The sequence below is a fragment of the Cuculus canorus genome, chromosome 22 (genome assembly GCF_017976375.1).
Source record: "Cuculus canorus isolate bCucCan1 chromosome 22, bCucCan1.pri, whole genome shotgun sequence".
NCBI lineage: Eukaryota > Metazoa > Chordata > Aves > Cuculiformes > Cuculidae > Cuculus > Cuculus canorus.
The window spans coordinates 5,383,955-5,399,944 of NC_071422.1; the positions used below are offsets into that span (position 1 = coordinate 5,383,955).

General features: G+C 49.1%; 1 protein-coding gene across 5 annotated transcripts in view; it reads left to right on the top strand.

Moving 5' to 3' along the window:
* PHACTR4 (phosphatase and actin regulator 4) overlaps positions 1-15,990 on the top strand; it is a 77,436-nt gene that overhangs the window by 19,303 nt on the left and 42,143 nt on the right. The window contains exons 3-4 of one of the 5 annotated variants that reach the window (XM_054086540.1): positions 8,399-8,445; positions 10,195-10,266. The exons of 2 other annotated variants lie outside the window; for them this stretch is intronic. Coding sequence is in view for 2 of the 3 variants with exons in the window: in XM_054086536.1 (XP_053942511.1) it covers positions 8,430-8,445 (16 nt within the window). In the remaining variant the exon portion in view is untranslated. Of the gene's footprint in view, positions 1-4,777; positions 4,933-8,398; positions 8,446-10,194; positions 10,267-15,990 lie in introns of those variants that run through there. 2 more of the 5 variants (XM_054086537.1, XM_054086536.1) reach the window with 2 other exon arrangements.

Below are 15,990 nucleotides of genomic sequence, written 5' to 3' on the forward strand. Positions count from 1 at the left end.
TGAGTTGCTTTTAATTCTCATTGCTGATCTGGTGAAGCCTTGGCAGAGGCTGCCCAGGGCGGTGGTGGAGTCTCCATCCCTGCAGGGGTTCAAAACCCATGTGGCTGTGGCATTTCAGGCCACGGTTTAGTCGGCACAGTGGGACTGGATGAGCTTAGAGGTCTTTTCCAACCTCAGTGATTCCATGATGTCTACAAACACGCTATTTGGTTCACTCTGTTATAACTAACTGTGCATCTTCCTCTGCCAAAAGATTTCTGCAGTGGAACCGTTTTGCAGCTGTGGTCGTGGGGTGTTTGAGTGTTGCGATTCAAGCGTTCGGTGTTGAGCTTTCTTGCTGAGCCAAGCTAAAATCTTTCATGAAACTTTTCCAAGCTGAAACTTGTTGGGCAGAGAGATGACGGAGGGGAATTCTGAGAGGATGGGGCACTAATCACCAGCTGTAGGCAGAGCTGTAGTAACCTGCAGGTGATGATTACATCTGTCAGCCTTCTAAGGAAGAACTTCCACCTCTGCTCAACCGTGGAGGTAAATCTAAAGTTTTACAGTCTAGCTGTCAGTCAAGAATCCAGAGGATAAAGAAGCTCTTGTTCTTGGTGATTGGGGCTTCCATCTTTTGGGAGGTCATGGGATCAAGGAAAAGCCATGCCTTGCTACCTCCCTTTGGATGCTTCCAGGATAATAAGAACAAACCCCCTTGTCCTTCTGCATGAATCAGCCATTCTGCTTTAATTTTGCCCTCTGCTTTTATCAGGAATCATAGAATGATTTGGGTTGGAAGGGACCTTAAAGCCCATCCAGTTCCACCCCCTGCCATGGGCAGGGACACCTCCCACTGGATCAGGTTGCTCCAAGCCCCATCCAACCTGGCCTTGAACTCGAGGTTCATACAGGCCCACTTCTCCAGCTTGTCCACATCCCTCTGGATGACGTCCTGTCTTACTGGCATCATTACTGCACCGCTCAGCTTGATGTCATCTGCAAACTTGCCGAGGGTGCCCTCGATCTACCTGTATCATGGATGAAAATATTAAAGAGCACTGGGAGAGGTGAGTCCTTCAGCTGCTTCCAGGACAGGGAGTGGAGAAGTTGATTTGCTGTATTCACACTGCAGGTGTTTTCCCTTGTGTGCACCCACCCCTCCAGAGTGGTTGATCAGCTGCCAAAAGGTCTGGAGGCGGAATTAGAAGTGTTTACTGTACTGATAGCTGAATAGAAATAGCATTTGTCACTGGGAGCTGGCTTTGAATTTGTGGCTGTGTTCATCTCTGTGCTGTGCTTTCCTACAGGCTGCTGCCTTTTTGTTTAAGGGTGGGTAAACACTGCTCAGTCAGTGAACCGAAACTCCTGGGAGAGGCTGTGGGTGGCTCTTGGAGACTTTGTGGGAGCTGTTTCAAGTGGAACTGTGAAAAAGAACCCCTGTGTTTGCGTTGTGAGCTGTGTTAAGGTGTACAGGCACTACTGGGGGAGTCCTGCATGGGCACGGAGCATTGCAAGCTTTAATTGGGCTCTGAATTGCTTTACAGAAGAAGTTAATCCCTCTTGAAAAGGGGGAAACTGAGGCACAGACAGGCAAAGGGGCCTGTCTAGGGTCCAGCGTGCTGGGCAGCAGCAGAGCTGTGAGTGAAGGTGGGTCTGGTGTCTGTTTTCAGTGTTCTGCCTACGTGGCGGTGAGTATTTTTAAGGTTTAAATTGTACAAGTGATGAAGAAACCCACTCACCTTCCACATCTTGCAGCCCTGAAGGATGCAGCTCCCTTCCCTTCCCAATCCCTGGTAATGTTATATTACTGTGCCACCCACCGGCAGCTGCCACGCTGCTGAAAAGCGTTTGTCGTTTGCATGGGAAGCAGTCATCGAACGTGAAATCTGGGACCAAAAGCCACTGTTTCTTGTGCTGTAAGATCTCCTGTATTTACATTTCTCACATTTAGTTGTTCTGTTGAAATTGCATTTAGAGTTGTTATACTGTTTTCTGATTTTTCCTGCTGTTCCTGTGGAACGTTTGTTGCTTCTTCCACAAACCCTTCTCTTTGTGCTGAACAGCTGCTGCATTCCTGCTCGACAGCAGGTGCTTTCCAACAAGTGAAGAAATAGAAGCCACCCTCCCGCCTAACGCGTTGGGATCCTTGTGAAGTGACGGAGTCCTCAGCACAGGAAGGACGTGGAGCTGGTGGAGCGAGTGCAGAGGAGGCAACAGAGATGATCTGAGGGCTGGATCACCTCTGCTATGAGGACAGACTGAGAGAGTTGGGGTTGTTCAGCCTGGAAAAGAGAAGGATGCGGGGAGACCTTAGAGCAGCTTCCAGTACTGAAAGGGGCTCCAGGAAAGCTGAGGAGAGGGGCTCTTGATCAGAGAAGGCAGGGATGGGATGAGAAGAAACAGTTTTGGGCTGAAGGAGAGGAGACTTAGGTGAGATCTTGGGGAGAAATGTTTTGCTGTGAGGGTGGGGAGGCCCAGAGCAGTGGTGGCTGCTCCATCCCTCGAAGTGTTCAAGGCCAGGTTGGATGGGGCTTGGAGCAACCGGATCCAGTGGGAGATGTCCCTGCCCATGGCAGGGAGTTGGAACTGGATAGGCTTTGAGGTTTCTTCCAACCCAAAGCATTCCATGACTCGGTGAGACTGCAGGGATTTAATTATTGGTGTACCCCATTCATTGCCGTGTTGCCGTTAGGCTGTGAGAACCTCTTGGTTTAATCTGTGTCATTTTATCAAGGGGGAGTATTCCAATTTACCCAGGATGCAGAGGAGCTGACCTCTCCGTTGCTCTGTGTGTGATTAGCACAGAACAAACTGGGTCAGCAGAGGCTGCTCAGAGGATTTTGCAATCCGTTTGTACACGAGATGTTGAGGCCGTGATCACTGAAGGACCTGAGCAAACCAAGGTTGAGTTGATTTGTTATTGGATGATGTCAGAACAACAGGCGAGCTTTTTGGCTCCTGCTGACCTGAAGAAGGGCTCGTGTGCCTCTCTCCTCCCCTCTGTACTGCTCGGTCCAACAAAAGGTTAACTCTGCCTTCGCACCTTGTCTCATGGGGCATTGGGCATGGTTGATTTGTTTAGGGTTTTTAAGAACTTCCTTTGTGATATTTAAACTCTCGGCTGTGCCATCCGTGCTCTGAGCTGGCCCTGGGGAGAACAGTGCTGTGCTATTGAGTTATTCTGCTTTGTAGAACAGAATTTTAACGTTGTTTACCATGCTTTTAATCTTAGGGCTGGCAGATAAATTGAGTGACTTTACTCCTTCCCCTGGGGACTTCCTGGACAGCAATAGCATTAAGGTGGAGTTATCTCAGCTTTGCAAAAATCTGCTCGTCTGCCTTCCTGGAATGAGTAATTGATTGGCGAGAGAAGAAAATGTGGATTTGGGGGGGGGGGGTTCTATTTGTTTCTTAATCGCATTTATAAAAAGGGATTGATGACCACATCTGGTGGGGTGGTTGGGAAGCTTTTCCCGTGAGTCCAGCCTTTCAGAAACATCTGGAGCTGAGTGTGATGCATGAGGAGCTCTTTTAATGGTTTGGCTCAACTCATAAGACCTACTTGGAGTTCTGTGTCCAGCAGTGGAATCTTCGACAAAAGAAGGAGATGGAACTGTTGGAATGGGTCCAGAGGAGGGCTATGAAGATGATCAGAGGGCTGGAGGACCTCCTGTATGAGGACAGGCTGAGAGAGTTGGGGTTGTTCAGCTCCAGGAAGACCTTAGAGCAGCTTCCAGGACTGAAACAGGCTTCAGGAAAGCTGGGGAGGGGCTCTGGATCAGGGAGGGCAGGGAGAGGATGAGGGGAATGGTTTTCAGCTGCAAGAGGGGAGATTGAGATTAGATTTTTAGGAAGAAATATTTTGCTGTGAGGGGGGGGGAGGCCCTGGCCCAGGTTGCCCCAAGCAGTGGTGGCTGCCCCATGCCTTGAAGTGTTCAAGACCAGGTTGGATGGGGCTTGGAGCAACCGGATCCAGTGGGAGGTGTCCCTGCCCATGGCACGGGGTGGAACTGGATGGGCTTTGAGATGCCTTCCAACCCAAACTATTCAGTGATTCTGTGATTTGGATAAAATTTGACAAGGCAGGAACGAAACCTCAGACCCTCCCTGGATAACTTGTGCTTAGTGCCAGCCTGAGTCTCGCCACCAGTTTCTTGCCCCCAGCGTGAGCTCTTGCAGGTAGGAGCTCCATCGCTGGGCTCATCTCTCTGGGACAGGCTCTAGATTTGGGTGCTACTGTAGTAATAGTATTTTTTAATGGTGTAAAGAAAAGCACTGACTTAGCTTAACAAATTACAGTATTATATTTGTTTTGCTGTCACTAGCACTGTACTGGGGCAAAATAAAGGCTATTCTAGGAGGCTGTCAGGTGTGTTTGGATTAATTTCATGGATATGGTCTGCGTTAACGCAGGACCGTGTTCCTCAGGGTGTTTATTCACACTTCCCTCTCCCTCCAGCCAATGGGTGCAGTTCAACACTGTTATAAGAACATCCTTTCTCTCCCCCACAAGCTTTTTTTTCCAAGGCAGCCTCCGGTTTTGTCTCTCATTACAGTAAGAGCCCTGTAGTGGCTGCCCAGCTGCTGTCACCTTCCTCTCTGGAATGGTGATTTAGAGCTGAGCCAGCACGGAAACCAGCTTTCCATGCCTAAGGCAAGCCCGTTAGCAGGCGCTGCGGAGAAATAATGTGCCACTTCTACTTGGAAGAGTTGTCTGTTTTCTAGTTTAGTTGGGAAAAACAACCAATATTGGCTTGGTTTTAGTTGGACTTTTAGAAACATCCCGTAGTCTTTTGAAGGAAGGCGCTCAGCATCGCTGGAGGAGATGAGTGTCCCGGATCAGAAGCGCCGGTGAGGATGGAGTAGAACAGCTAATAGGCTTCACCGAAGCTGGAAGCTTTGTGATCAAGAAGTCTGAGGAAAAAAAGGCCGCAGAAAATGAGACAGTGGGTAAGCTGGTAATCAGTGAAGCTCTGGGGCTGAACTACAGGGATAGCCTGAGGCTGGAATAAACAGTGTCCAGCTTCGTGGTGGCTATTTGGAGCTGTCAAGGTCCTGTCCTTCCTAACCCACCATGTGGTCCTCTGGAAGTGTGTGGTGTGAGTCTGGGGCAGCTTTCCAGCTGCTCCTCGGGCAGCTGGATCAGTGCTGACTCAAGAAAGGGATGGGAGGGCACAGGAGGAGGTCTGGAGTCTGGACTTTGGTCAGTTTGTTGTTGTGGAACCGCACCCTCAGGAGGATGCAATGGAGCTGAGCAGCACACGGGCAGAGCTGGGACAGCTGAAATTCCCCGCTTCAGCAGGGAATGCATCAAGACTGAAGAAACAGGGTAGAAAACAGCACAGAAAATAACTTCAGCATGGCTGCTAAGCCGTCATCTTCCATTGTGTGTGGATTAGCTGCCTAGCTGGAAAAAAGCCATCACCTTGCTGCGGAGAGTTCAGAGCTGGGGCAATGGAACAGGGATATATTCTTAGATTGGAAAGAGGAGCTGTGAAATAAAAGCCGAGTGTTTGAACCAGGCAGACAAAGGCCGTGGGTTTGCGTGCTGCGGTGCGGAGCGGCTGCGAGGGGCAGGGAGCAGCGTTGCGTATCCCCCAGTGGGGAAGTCTCTCGTGGCAGGGGAATTTCACACGGCTGTCAGGCCCAGGGGATGTCAGAGCACTTGGAGCACATGAATATTCAGAACTGTAGCACGAGTCACTCTAAAGGAAGTGCAAACCTCAGTTTTTCGCAGGCTTGGGTACCTGGGAAACATCTGCTAGTAGGGATAAAAGTAACTTTCTGTTCTGCGGGGCAGGTTATCCCTCACTGTTCGTTGCAGGATGCAGCTTCCAAATTAGCCAGGTCTCGTTAACGCTGGCAGCGGGATCTGCACTGCGTAATCCCTTGTTTCAGTGAGCAAGGGCCTGTTTCTTAGTGCATTCTGCCATGTGCGCTCCTGCTTTGGCAGCCCCGTGGCAACGCTGGGAGTTCTGATTTTGCTTCCTCATCTCCGATGTGCCTTTTATCCTTGTTCTATTAATAATGAGCTGATGTGTTTTGCTGGGAAGGATCCCTCCTCACACGGGCTGAGGTGCTTCCAGCTGTGCTGTCGGGCGATGACGGATGTCCTTGGTGCCTACAGCAAGTGTCCAGCAGCGATGAGCTGGCCGGATTAGTATTCCAGGCACAAATGTGCCCCTTGTAATATGCAAAGCTCAGCCCGTGGAGGAATGTCCTTGCAAGGGGAATTAAACAGAATTGCCTGGTGGCTCTGGGGCAGTAGGAGGGTTGCTGTCACTTGTGCTGGGGTTCAAGTAGGTTTTGAGGTGTCTGCTTTTGTTTCTCTTCTGCTTTCCCTTCCCAGAAGGGCTTAGGACAGGCAGGGAGAACTTAGCTACAAGCACCTTATACGGTAGAGCTGCTACCAACCAGGGGTTTGGGTTGGTGTGAAGGTGCTTGTCAGGCCACACCTGGAGTGCTGCGTCCGGTTTTGGTCCCCACTATACCAAAGAGATGTGACCAGGCTGGAGAGGGCCGCAAAGATGATCAGAGGACTGGGAAACCTTCCATACAAAGTAAGGCTGAGAGAACTGGGTTTGTCCAGTCTTGAGAAGAGAAGGCTTTCTCGGGGACACCTCATTACCATGTACCGGTACATAGAGGGTGTCTGCCAAGAAGATGGAGACTCCCTTTTGATGAGGAATGACATGGGAAAGACCAGGGATAATGGGGCTAAGTTACTCCCTGGGAGATTCCAATTGGAAAGGGAATCCAATTGGATTCCAGAAGGACATTTTTCTCCATGAGAACAGTTAAACATTGGAATAATTTCCCCAGGGAATTTGATTCCTCTGCAGTGGGCAGCTTTAAGGCTCAGCTTGGCAGGGTGCTGGATCCATTTAAACTATGGATCCACCTAAAAGGTTGGACTAGATGATCCCTGAGGTCCCTTCCAACCTGACATTCTGTGATGCTGACTGGGTGATGATACTTGTGAAAATCATAACGTCTCCTCTGCTGTCAGGAGCATTCGATCTGTTTTTTGCTGGTGGTGTCCTAGCTGCGGCTGTTAGAGATATCGCATGGATGTACCAAATCATCCATCCCAATGCACGTGGAAGTTAGCAGTGTTAATGGATTGCGCTGGAGGGATTCTGAGGGTGCTTCCCGAGGAACCTTGTGATAATCTGCCTCTGGAATAAACACCATCTGATGTTCTTGAGTGACTGCCTTGCCACCCAGAAGTCCACCCAGATAGCGCTTCTCTGTGCTAAGCTGTTTAAATGCTGTGGTTGCCAATGACATTTTGAGTTTTATGGCTTTGTCGAGATGTTCTCCCCATCTAAGAATATTCTCCAACAGAGAGAAGTAGCCTGGAGCATGGTTGTCTGATTAAAAGAAGCATTTCGCCCACACTGTTCAGCAAAGCAAACCTTACAAAGCTCTGCTGGTGATAGCTGGCTCAGATGCCGTTCTGGTGGTGGGGTGGTAGGGTGATTTCCTCTGACACTGCAGCCCTGGGATACTCCGGTGCTGTCATGCAAGCTGAGCACGTGCTGGAAAGTCAGCACATTGTCACACAGAGATGATCCATCTGATCCCGTGTTGTATCACAGTCAACAAAGGGCACTTTGCCTGTTGGGAGCAAAGGTGTCGAGTGGTCTTAGACTGAGTGGTGAGGGGTTAGGCTGAAATGGGCGACAGTCAAAAGCTGCCTTTGTCTTCTCAGAACTGGAAATGAGCTTATTTTGTAGCTCTTTCCCCATCACCCCATGCTCTGCCTGGTGGCATTTCCCATTGTGGTTGTCTGGGTTTGAAATGCGAGCTCTTCGGGACAGAAGCTCCCTTTCTCTAAAATGCTGAGCATCATTTTCCTGTGTTACGTAATCTACCGGAATCAAGATCTCACTTGATTTCCCCAAAATCAGTTCCTCTTACGCCTCACTTAAGAACCTTCTCCAGCAAAAAGCTGAGGTTGCTGCTGAAATCCCGCTTCCCCCTTTTTTTCCCCAATGCGTTCAGAATTGTCTTGATGTTGTATGACATGGAAAAGGCTTCCTGTGCACATGCTGTGCTGCTTCGCTAGATAAGCATTAGCCGTTCCCTTTCGCAGCAGACACGTGCCTTCCTGAAGAGGCAGATGCGAGATGTTTTCCTTGGGAACAAACATTTCATGTTTTAATTATTGCACCTTAATTTTGTTTCCCTTTTCTGCCCAACTGTGTGTGATTAGAGGCAGTGATGTCTTCAAAGAGGGGTGGAGATGCCCCAATATCTTGTTCCTGGTTTGCTTGGATAGGATTTCAGCTCCAGGGTTCCTCCACTCTGGTTGTGTGTGGACTGAGCAGAGCTGATAGAGAAGTGAAACTAAACCAGAGCTTTGATCTTGCTCAGAGTGTTAATGGGTGTCAATTGTTTCCTGTTTTTGTAGGAATTGCTCCTAAAGGCGGTGTGCAGGAGGAATGGAAGAGAACACTGGTAAGTACGCTCTTAGATATCTTACCAGGGGTTGTAGTCCTGTTCTTTCCTCTTTAGTTAAGCATCATAAAGAGCTTTATCACTTAAAACTCGGTGTTTTCAGTTCAAATGTGGAACGTGATTAGAAAAGAAGCTGCTTTGGCAGATGCATCGCTTGCAGCTGTGCTGCAGTAATGGTGGGACCAGATCTTGGAGCTGTGTTGTACGTCTGGAAGATCTTTTTGGAAATCTCCCTACTGTGGAATGTGGAATACAAGCCTTTTGGATATCCCAAGCTCTTGAAAACAAGTCACATCCCCCTTCTTCATGGGTATAATCGCAGCATGGAGCAGAGCGCAAGGCAAGCCAGAAAGCAGGATCAGCTCATGGTGGCTCCTGACTTTTCTTTCCGTATTAATTTCCGTTGGCTGCTCTCTCTTGCACAAGATATAGAGTTTTTTTATTAAACAAAATTTGGCTTTAAAGCTTTTGCTTTAGGCGCTGTGTAGTACTTGCCCTCAGGCAAGCAAGCTCATTGCTGTTGGGTTTAACTGATGCAAGGATAGGATTGCAACTAAAACGCGTAGATTTTTGGCCTAGAGATTGCCTGGAATGGCTTTTCCTAAAACGGCTGTGGAAGACACCAGTTAAATGGCCCTTTTTCCCTTCCTTTGGAATAAGATTAGCCTGAAAGCCCTTACCTACACCGTGGGAAGGCAGCCTCCATCAGGCACACCGACCTCACGTCGTGTAGACTAGTAGATGACTTCTAACTCCTAGTGAAGTACAACTCCATGACCCTAAATGCTATTTCTAGGTTATTCTTATGCAATTAGGTGATGCTATCCCTAAAACCTGAGAGCTGACGTACTTCTCAGCAGCGTGGTGTGCTTGGCGTGGCCGATGCACCAGGCCTGTTTGCTGAAGGCTGGTTCTGGACTTCCAGTCTGCTGGAACCCAGTGGCCTGGCAGAAACAGCTACGAGCCAAGAGCACGTGCATAAAAACACGTCGTGCTGATAGTCCTGGTGGCAGGAATTGCTCCTGTGCCCTCTAATTGTTCGCCTGTAAGGTGCACGTTTAATTTGTGATGATTGCTTTCCCTTATGATTTGCTCTCGGCAAACTAATCCCGACTTCCAAAGAGGGAGGATGGGTAAAGCGAGTGTGACGCTGGCAGCTGATGTGGAAGCAGTGGCTGTGGAGATGACAACTCCCTGCTCAGCCCCAGGACAAAGCGCAGGCAGCAGCAGGATGAACTCTTCCATCTCTCCAGCCTACATTAATGGGATGGCTTTGAGCAACGCTGTGAGCTCTGCTTGTTCACCAGGACTCGGCCTCTGCTGGGACTGCCAGCAGGCAGCTGCGTTCATGTCACAGAGCTTTTTGTCCCTGTTTTACATGCAGTTGAGCTCCATTTTTTCGGTAGGTCGGTGAGCTGTGAGGTTGGAGCCTGGCGAGGTTGCTGAGAGCTTTGACTCCTCATTCAAGCAGCGCTGGTGGCCTGGGATGTGAGAGGCCTTATGTTCTGTTTGCGTTTTGCCAACTCAAGTAAAATTACCTCCCTTTCCCCCTGAACAAATTCAGCTGTGCAAGCTGAGGATGGAGGATCCGTACTTGATCTTTCTATGCACAGACACCCCACACAGCTGGTTGTAAAGCTTGACGCGTTGCTTCCTTCGTGCTGGGAGCTGAGCAGCCCGTATTAAAGGCAGAATAAGCAAATGGGTCTTATGTTATTATTATTTCCTTAAAATTGCTTTGCTTTTAAGGACACTCATTCTCCAAGTGCTGCTAAAGCTCAGGACTCCTGGGTTGTTCCCGGCACTGAGGCTGGAGATGAGGTAAGACGGAGCTACGTGCAGGAGCAGAGCTGAAGTCAATGCCCTTTGTTCCCTCAAAGCCTGGTGCTTTTTTTTTTGACGTATTGCTGTCCTTACCTGGTTGTTTATTAACTGCATTCACCATGCTGCATGGCTGGCTTTTGTTTTAACCGCATTGGCGCGTGTTCAGAGTCGGTGTGCTTCGAATGGCCACTGGGACTGCAGAGCGAAGCATAAATCCTTTTTAGCTGTCAGGCTTCGCTAGCCCAGGGATGGGGGGGGAGCCCTCCTTGGCTGGCTGCCCTGGCTAATTAAAAATGAAATTTGCTGTTGTCTTCAGATTTTAATTCATGCTTGTCCCTGAAGACCGGTGGAAGCAGGGTCTCCAGGCTGCAGTGAAGTTTCAGAGCTTTTCTAAACACAGTTTAGAACAGGTATGCAACTCCAAATCTGCTCGCAGTGCTACCCTGCGTTGTTTTTATAAGATGGAGAATACACAGAAAGTTCTTGCAAGCCTTGGGATGCGGCGCTAAGCCAGTGGCTGTAGCTTAAGTAACCACGCACGTCAGTTATCTGCAGTGATTTGGGTGCAAACGTGTTGAAGGCAGCTTCAGATGGCTCAGTTTTTCACTCTAATGCTAGGCTTGAGCAAAACCGAATTGCTTTCCTGTAGGCTGTGCCTGTCTGAGAGGTGTTGGCTCAATGAATGCACAAACTGCTCGAGTCGCAGCACCTCGTGTAGCTTCTCGCGTAGCCCTCGGCTCCCAACTCGCTCTGTGGAACCTGCGGGAGATGTTTTGAAGTGGTGGGCATCTGCAGGGTCTTGTGTAGAAGTTGAGAGGTGGCAGTGATGGGTTATGCCTCTTCTGGAGGGACAGTGCTGCCCGAGTCGTCAGTGGTGCTGGGAGGCAGGCAGGAGGATGAAGGTTGTTGACAGGGAGAAATGAAATCTAAATATACACACCTTGCTGGGCCGAGTTTCCCTGCTTTCCAAGGTCCCACCTACACAAGTGATCTGCTGAAGGGAAATGTCACTGGAATACCTTTCCCCTCTTCACATCCTTCTTGTGATGTGAGTGAGGGATCACGCTCTATTTTCACAGCCTATTTCTGCTGTTCCATCTACTGTTCACGCATTCACTGCCCAGACCCCCTCCCAAAGACTGCTCAGTTATTTTGGCATGGTAGGAGCTAGGTTTGGACCTTTTTCTTAGTCAAAGATGTCATCTTCTCCAGCGTTTCATCTGCCTGTAAGCCTGCGATCTGCATCCAAAGCAGTGCGGCCAGCAGGGGGAGGAAAGGGATTCCACCACTCTGCTCTGCTGTCCTGAGACCTCACCTGAAGTTCAGTTCTGGAGTCCTCAGCACAGAAAGGACATGGAGCTGTTGGAGCGAGTCCAGAGGAGGCCATGGAGATGATGTGAGAGCTGGAGCACCTCCAGTACGAGGACAGACTGAGAGAGTCGAGGTTGTTCAGCCTGGAGAAGGCTCCAGGGAGACCTTAGAGCAGCTTCCAGGACTGAAAGGGGCTCCAGGAAAGCTGGGGAGGGGCTCTGGATCAGGGAGGGCAGAGAGAGAATGAAGAGGAATGGTTTTCAGCTGCAAGAGGGGAGATTGAGATTAGTTCTTGGGAAGAAATGTTTTGCTGTGAGGGTGGGGAGGCCCTGGCCCAGGTTGCCCAGAGCAGTGGTGGCTGCCCCATCCCTGGAGGTGTTCAAGGCCAGGTTGGATGGGGCTTGGAGCCCCTGATCCAGTGGGAGGTGTCCCTGCCCATGGCAGGGAGTTGGAATTGGATGGGCTTTGGGGTCCCTTCCAGCCCAAACTTTTCTGTGATTCTATTCTATGGTCTTAAAAAGCAAAACTGAAGAAGTGGGAGCTTTGTGTTTTGCAAGACGAGCCTCCCCTTGTGCCTGTGTTTCCTTGAAAGCTCTGCTGCGCCGTTGACTTGACCTAATGTGGAAGCAGCCCCACAGTTTGCTTGCCCAGCGGTGTTTCAGCTAATTATTCATGAGTTGCTGTGGAGGCAGCATGGCAATGCCTTTCTTCTTGGGAAGTGTTTGCTCTTGGGTCCTTTGACCTCCTGTGCCTCAGTGCTCTCTTTACAGTTTCTCCTTGTGGCTACGTCCATCCTCTGCAGGTATCGGGCTATGAACCTTGGAGCAGCTTCCCTCAAAGGCCTGAGTCTCTGTGGGACAACTGCAAAGTGTTCTGGGGAATCGGTGAAGTATTGCAGCCTTTGTACACACAGGCTCTTTCCCGAAGCTCCTCTTTTAGAAGAGCACACAAAATACTAAGTTTATGGATGCTTTAAGGATCTTCTGCAGTTCTTTCGTTATTCGAGGCTGACTTTCATCCCTGTTGACTTTCATCCCCGTTGTCTCCTGCTGTGCTACTTTTTTCCAATTCTTTTCCAACTAAAAATAGGAAATACTCTTTGAGTCCTTAACCTTTGTGCAACAAAGAAGTAATTTGTTTGAGCATCTCTGCCGATTTCTGGGCTATGTGCCTCGTAAGGAAACCACTGTGATATGGATCTGCTGCTTTTGGAGACTTAGACTCCAAATATAGTCTGAGAGGAGGAAACAGCAGAAATGTGAGTCCTTGCTGCTTGTGCCACCAGCTTTGCTACTTGTTCCTGGCAGAGTGCAAGGCTGGCTACTCAATTCCCCATTTTTATCCCTAAAAATGAGACCAAAACCTTTAGATCCTCAGAGATCCATCATGGAAAAGGGGACGTGATCATCGCTTATGCATAGGTCACAGGATTTTTAGATCATTCCTGGTTCAAAACATGCCTGGAGAAGCAATACCTATTAGTGCACATCCATCGCTGCCAACTGCCTACCAGCCCTGCTGTCTGAAAGGAAATTTGAGATCAAAAAGATGACATATCAAACTGTTCCAGGGTGTGATTGTCCGAGCAGGTTCTTTCATCGCTGCCTTTTAGCAGACCGATGGTCAGAAGGGAGAGGAATGCAATAGTAAAGGAATGGTGGGTATGACCTCTCCCAGAGATGCTTTAATCACTGCGTTCCGTCAGGCTGCTGCCTTGGGATCTGGAAACGATGTTTGTGTTTCATGTGGCTGCTGGTTGATGCGTGGAACCAGGACCCCTTGATGCTGCTGCTTACCAAGACCCACCAGGCTCCCCATCTCCTCTGGGAAGGCACCAGGTACGAGTAGAAGAGAACAGTTGTGTGAAGTCTGTTAGGAGAAAACAAAACCTGCTTAGGAAAATCAGTTTTCAGCTTCAAAGGTGTCTGCTGAGTGACAATGGTCCTTTGTTTTATGAAGGCTTTTGTGTTTAGCAGCAGTGAAAGCTGAGGGAGTGGCTGTGAGGGTGTAAAATGTCTTGCCTGTAGGCTGTTAGTTTGAACCTAAGGAGAGAGATGGTGAGTATGAGTTTCCATCGTGTGTCTCTGGAGTGGATCAGGGACTGCTGGCAGAGACAAGGACTTGCAAGGTTGGATGGGCCTTGGGCAGCCTGGTCTAGTGGGAGATGTCCCTGCCCATGGCAGGGGGTTTGGAACTGGATGATCTTTAAGGTCGCTTCCAACTCAAACTATTCTATGATTCTGTGACTGGAGCTGCTTGCGTGGGAAGGAGGTCACCACCCGGACCTCCCTCTGATCTGATGGGGACTGCCACAGGGTGTCAGGGTTGAGGAGGAAAGAAGAGCTTGCTCTGTCTTCTGTTCCTCTGAAACCTAATGGGGCTTTAAGTCTCCAGGAGTTTTGACTCTTTGGGCAATGCCTTCAAAGAAGGAGGGGTCCAAGTAGGTGCAGGAAGGGAGTGAATGAGGTGGAGAGTGCTTTGGTTGGTTCTTTGCATTTGCTGAAGAGCAGGGATGGAAGGGCAGCCTCTGATCCAGGGGTTCCACAGCTCACTGCGGTACTTGGGACCGGCTGGTGGGAATCCCCTTGTGATGACTAAGTTTCAACTGGAAATCGGCTGCTTCAAGGCAGCTGCTAGGATGGGCACTGAAACTGCTCCGCAGCACTGAGGGAAAACTTGTCAAATGTGCACTTTTTATGTCGAACTGAAGTGTTTGATGTGGCTCGTGGTTTAAACTGGGCTGGCAGAGATGGCAGCTGTTGTTTTCTGTTTCTGATCTGCAGAGTCAAACAGAGAGCATTGCAGTGGCGATGTGCTTTGCTGTCACACAGCTCTGAAGTCTGCACGGGAAGAGCAGTTGGTGGTCACCAGCCAGTGGAAATCTCTTTATGGTGCCTTTTCAATCAGAACAGGTTTTTCTTCCAGGAAGGTACAGAAGTTGCGATTCCCTTATGAGCTCCTGTGCACAAAGCACTGGAACCACTTTGTGCAATACAATAGAAAGGAGCCGAAGTGGTCAAAGTGCCCAAGATTTCACATTTAATTACAGTTGATGGATGCTAATTTGCAAGCACGCACAAACGCAAAATTCTACTGTTCCTTAGTCAGATTTACCGAAGGCTTGAACTGATCTCAATGGAGACCGTTTGACTTTTAAACAAGGTGCAGTGCAGCACCTCCCTGAAAGCATTATTGCAAATGAATCAAGTGCACTTGACAAGGTAGGGAAATACTTTGGGATGTTATCCTGGCAGCCTTTTGTTCTTAAATTTGCAATGGGTGTTCTAGTTCTTAGTGCAATTATTGTGCTGTGGGGTGCTCGGGGCACTTAATGGGGTGGTGGTGCTGTTCTTCCCTGCTGTATTTGCAGGTGATTCAGATCAACTCCCCTTTCACTGGTTGATTTGGCATTGAAGGGAATAAATACCCAATAATTCCCCTGCGAACCAAGCCCATTATGGTTTGAGTAGGTGTCTGAACTCCTGCTGCCTTCCTCTCTTGATCTACGAGCCCAGTGTGTTACAGAGATTATTTACTGACCTGCCAGAGACCTTGTAATTCTGTGGCATCTCATTTCGAGTGACTTTTAAAGCTGTTATAGCGAATGACCGTGCAGTTTGTACAGACAGCTCTGCCTAGAAGGGAGCGGAGGTTGATTTTGCTGCTTTTGTGGTTTAGTGGCTAAACTGTGGATGTGCTGGGTGTGAGCTGTGTTGGCCTCCAGGCTGGCTGGAGCGAGATAACAGCAAAGGCTGATGTTGAGTGAGAAATGTTGGCTGAAGTGCTTCCTGATTGAATTGGACGATCTTATTCCTTGTATTGAGAGATAAGACCTTGTAGGACATGTAATCAATCCTTCGGATGATTCAGGCTGACTGACTGTGAAACAGTGAGCGTGGAGTTACTGTGGTTCAGTAAGTGGGGCACGGAGTGGAAGGGTTGGGTTTCCAGAGTTGCTCGTTTCCATTTCAAACTCGTTGGAACTTAAACTCCCCTCATTCTCTGAAACGTCACTACCTGTAAAGTCCGTCTGAGGATTTCAGTAGCATATTTTATTAGAGTTGGGGGTAGAAGAGTTTTGAGACCTCATCTGGAGTAATGCATCCAGTTCTGGAATCCTCAATGTAAGAAGGAGATGGAGCTGGTGGAATGGGTCCAGAGGAGGCTACAAGGATGATCCGAGAGCTGGAGCACTTCCCATACAAGGACAGGCTGAGAGAGTTGGGGTGATTCAGCTTGGAGAAGAGAAGGCTTTAAGGAGGTCTTATAGTGACCTTCCAATACCTGAAAAGAGCTACAAGAAAGCTGGAGAGGAACTGTTTACAAAGGCTTGTGGGGACAGGACGAGGGGCAATGAGTGTAAACTGGAGAGGGGCAGATTTAGACTGGACATAAGGAAGAATTTCTTCC